Consider the following 4,014-nt stretch of genomic DNA (forward strand, 5'->3'; position numbering starts at 1 on the left):
CACACACACACGTCTTAAAGTGTGTGTGTGAGTAATGTTCTCCATGTTTCCTCTCATACACTCATGTTAACCTTCATGTCAGCATACGTTCACTAATCCCTGTGAGCCAAAAGGTCAAATTGTTCAGTTTATCATTTTTTTCTATTTTTGGATCAGTATGATGTCAGAGGCAGTCACGCACCCTGTTGAGTGAGGGGCATCCAATCACTGAGGCGCAGTGTGAGATAATTATTGAGATTATAATTTTAATTCATTCATCAAATTATTAATTGGCTTAATGAACTTTTATGATACATGATTACATTTGCAAATGTTTTGCGATAAACATGGATCAGTTTAACTGAACCTGATTTCAGAGTTTAGAGGCTAAACCAGGTTACATCATCATCATCATCATCATCATCATCATGGTCATCATCATCATCATCATCATCATGGTCATAAAGCTGTCATCCATCCCGGCTAACAGTTAGCATGCTAACGACCGGGGAGCCGACGTCAGGTCCCCCTGACTGGTGAGACCTCCCCTTATCTGCTGTCAGAGTTTACTTTAGGGAAGCTTCGCTGCCAATCCAGCGTTAGCCTGCTAGCACTCCTCGTTGTAAAGCCCAGGCGGGAGGTTTTAACAAAATAATTTCCCGGGGATACAAGCGGAACATTTGCAGGACTTCTACGAGTTTGCATGTTTAAATGTGTTCTGGAGAGAAAAAAGGGGCAGGAAGCTCTACTCGAACATGGCTAACTAACACATGCAGACAGGTGCCCAGATTTCGTCATGACACCGGTGTGCTGATGAAAAACGTCCCCTCGGAGTTCTCGGGGTGCAGCCCGTCCTGTGACAGCCAGCATCAGCTGCTAACAGCTAACCATCAGCGTGTCGCTCCGCCGCAGTAACGGCCTCCGTGCTGTCCTTTAAACCGCACAGAGGTTTGACACAGAGCGGGTTTAAACTGACCAGAGCTCTCCTCTGACCCCTGACATTAGCGCGATAGCATGGCAGCTAGCCGCATCACTTACCCAGCCAGCCCCCCGAACAGGAACTTGATGGCCTTCGGGGAGGTCTTGGGCTTCGCATCCGCCATGTTTCCCCCGATCGGTCAGTGGCCGCAGAGTGCGTTCAGATTTCTGCCGCCTGCCTGTGTGCCTTTGAGCTGAGCTTTCCGCCTGCTTTCTCCCCGTCGCAGCGGCGGCAGCAAGAGCAGCAAGGTGACTCTATAAAGCGGACGCGTCCCGAGACACGAAGAGCAACGGACCAATCAGGAGGCGAGGAACGAGCAACGTTCATGGTCTCCTTTTAAACTCCTCCATCCGAACTCTACTAATCAACTAATACAGCGAAGTTAATGACGTACAGCGTATATCAGATATTTAGAAGGCTGTAGTCTTTAACTTACTGATGTTATATTAAAAAGAAAAATGTTATTTTAAACATTTTGGCATTTAGCATGCAATAAATTACACACGTGAAGTTGATTATGAATTCCTCATCATTTGACCAAAAACATGTTTATACAGACTGATACTTGAAACGATGACGAGCCTTTTGATAAAGAGGCCCTACTCAACTAAAAATTCGTGCATGGCATTCTTATGTCTTTCATTTCCGAGAGAACTTGAATGCCGCAGATGCTACAACGCTAGTTATTTAAATTAAGTATATCTATAAATATGTAGAAAACATAAATGTAAAAGTGTATAACTGATAGGACGTTATATAAATGTTTAGTTTCTTTAAAATAAGGAAACTAAAAGCCACAATTATTTGTTAAATAATTTATTGCTTATAATGTTGTACCATTGTAATGAGATGAGATGATAGCCTTTATTTGTCAGTTGCAGTTGCCCACAACCGAGAAGACAGACCTTGCCGACCGTACAGGTCAGGGAGGTAGCAAAGGAAAAAAACTGAAATGTGTAACACAAAAGGATAACCCAGAAAGATAAGGGACGGAGACGGTGAAAGACGCGTCCGCCTCCTCCGAGAGCCAAAGAAAGAAAGCATTTTCTTGTAGCATGGTTGAAACATTGTAGCAACCATTGTTGTACCATTTTATTGAATATTATGGCTTTTATAAATCCAAAACGATTTCTTGTTTAGTTTCAGAATTAAACACAGCGTCAAACTAAGGAGTCTGATGTGACACACAAAACAACAGAAGGCTGGGACTCTTTCCGAACGCTCATTGGTTTAGAGCTAGAGAGGGGGAGGGATTTATTATAAGCAACAGCTTGCTGAGGAAGTAGATCCGGGGCAGCGGTGAGTAGAAACACTGAGCAGTTTTATTTCTGTTTCTTTTTTGTTTTTACCGGATTAAACTCCCATAAAACGCCTCGGTGTGACCGTCCGGCTGCCGGAGATCATATCGCGGCAGTTTCTGCTGCGTCACGTTACCGGTGTTTTGGCGAGTGATTGGGCAGCTAGCGTTAGCAAACAGCAGGAAGCTCACTAACAGAAAGTCTGTTAGTGAAGTTTTTCGGAGTTTTTTTACACAGAGATCCAGAAATAAACAATTTATACTACAGGCTGGCAGCGGAGGGATACACAGGAGCTGAGGTACTTATTTATGAGGCGTTACCTGTGTTTGTTCTCCACTGTTTACATGCTGGGTCCTGTTTGTTTAGGGAAGGAAACGAGGAACTAGAGAAGTAAACACGGAAACAGAGAAGGAAGGGAAGAAGCACAGAAGGATAAGAGGAGGTAGAGAAGTAAACAAAGAAACAGAAGGAAGGAAAGACGTACAGAAGGCAGCAAGGTATCGGGTAAGAATCATGGTGGCAGAGAAAAGGCAGGAAGGAGGGATATGAGGAAGGAAAAAAGGAGTTGGTAAATAAAGGGGGCAGGGTGGAAATGAGGACACAGAAAGGACGAGGAGGAGGGGAAAAAGTAGGGAGAGGTAACAAGGAGGCATTGTACAAAATAAGGAGACAGAGGAGGAACCAAGGAGCCACAACCTAGGAAAGAGAAACCTTTTTTCTCCTCGTTAAATGATTTTTTTTTTGTCTCGCTGTGGTGGTAGGCGGTGTTACCTCTAGGTATCCAATGACAGCTCTCCGATCATGTCCGCGGGCGGGGCTCCACACAGAGCGGACTAATGAGGAGGAGGCAGAGCCATGACGGGCGAGGAGACGAGGAGGGGTCGGCGGTGGCAGGGGAGCAGAGCGGGGCGGTGGGGGGCGTGCCACGTCTTGCCGTCTTCCTGTTCCCCTCAGAGATGGTGTTCTACGCAGAGCAGAGGAGCTCCCATAGGAGGGTGCTGACCCTCTACAACCCCTACAACTTCAGCCTCAGCTTCAAGAGTGAGTGCAGCCATGTTTAGGCCCTGGTCACGCCGCCACTGGCTCTAACAGCCTCTCTCTCTGTCCTCACAGTGTGGTGCACGGCGCCCTCATTCTACAGGGTGGTGGAGGCAGAGGGCAGCATCCGGGCCAAGTCCTGCGTCGACCTGTGAGTGTTTCAAACTTTGTTTCAAACTTAATCCATAACGACGCTCACATGCAATCAAGTATTTTGTTTTCCTGTCAGGGTCGTGCGTCACCTGGACGTCTCCCCCAGACACTGGGGCCGCAGGGACCGGTTCCGCATGGAGGTGAGGGGCGGAGGCCAGGTGGGACGACGGGAGATTTGGGCGGAGCTTAGAGGAGGACAAGAGGAAGAGGAGCAAAGAGGAGGTCAACAAAGGGCGCTGCCCCATCCTACTTCTCAGCTCCTGCCCACACAGGCACACCTGCCTGCCTGCACAGGTAAGGCACCATGGAGTGCTCTGATTGGTTCCTGCAGCAGTGCATTCGCGGGTGCAGAGTGAGTTGATCTTACTAATGATGTTTCTGTGTGTGTGTCTGCGTCTGCAGCTGTGCGCAGCGCGTCTCAGTGGGCGGTGTGTGTGGCTGTGGCGGTGCTGTGTGTCACAGTGTTGATGCTCCCCCTGCACACTGACAGCAACTCGCTGGTTCCACGCTGGCTGCACGTCTCCACCAATCAGAAACTGGTCTGCGCCTACACACTGGGTAACACCA

At 47.8% G+C, this 4,014-nt stretch overlaps 2 protein-coding genes across 6 annotated transcripts in view; one reads left to right on the forward strand and one right to left on the reverse strand.

Annotated features, from left to right (window-relative positions):
• Positions 1–1,117, reverse strand: part of LOC121811762 (mitochondrial 2-oxoglutarate/malate carrier protein-like) — a gene marked incomplete in the record, with an annotated part of 4,404 nt that extends 3,287 nt beyond the window's left edge. The window contains 1 exon segment of the mRNA XM_042217000.1: positions 1,018–1,117. Coding sequence (XP_042072934.1) covers positions 1,018–1,082 — 65 coding nt within the window.
• The window catches only part of LOC102314164 (motile sperm domain-containing protein 1), a 4,337-nt gene continuing 867 nt past the window's right edge, over positions 545–4,014 (forward strand). Inside the window, exons 1-6 of one of the 5 annotated variants that reach the window (XM_005952386.2) lie at positions 2,033–2,257; positions 2,623–2,760; positions 3,018–3,297; positions 3,370–3,445; positions 3,524–3,741; positions 3,850–4,005. In XM_005952386.2, the coding sequence (XP_005952448.1) occupies positions 3,093–3,297; positions 3,370–3,445; positions 3,524–3,741; positions 3,850–4,005 (655 nt within the window). In that variant the 5' untranslated portion in view covers positions 2,033–2,257; positions 2,623–2,760; positions 3,018–3,092. Of the gene's footprint in view, positions 1,287–2,032; positions 2,555–2,622; positions 2,761–3,017; positions 3,298–3,369; positions 3,446–3,523; positions 3,742–3,849; positions 4,006–4,014 lie in introns of those variants that run through there. The other 4 variants (XM_005952387.3, XM_042217001.1, XM_005952388.2 and 1 more) reach the window with 4 other exon arrangements.

Source organism: Haplochromis burtoni, unplaced genomic scaffold, assembly GCF_018398535.1.
Source record: "Haplochromis burtoni strain Fernald_Lab_line unplaced genomic scaffold, NCSU_Asbu1 Contig_1450, whole genome shotgun sequence".
NCBI lineage: Eukaryota > Metazoa > Chordata > Actinopteri > Cichliformes > Cichlidae > Haplochromis > Haplochromis burtoni.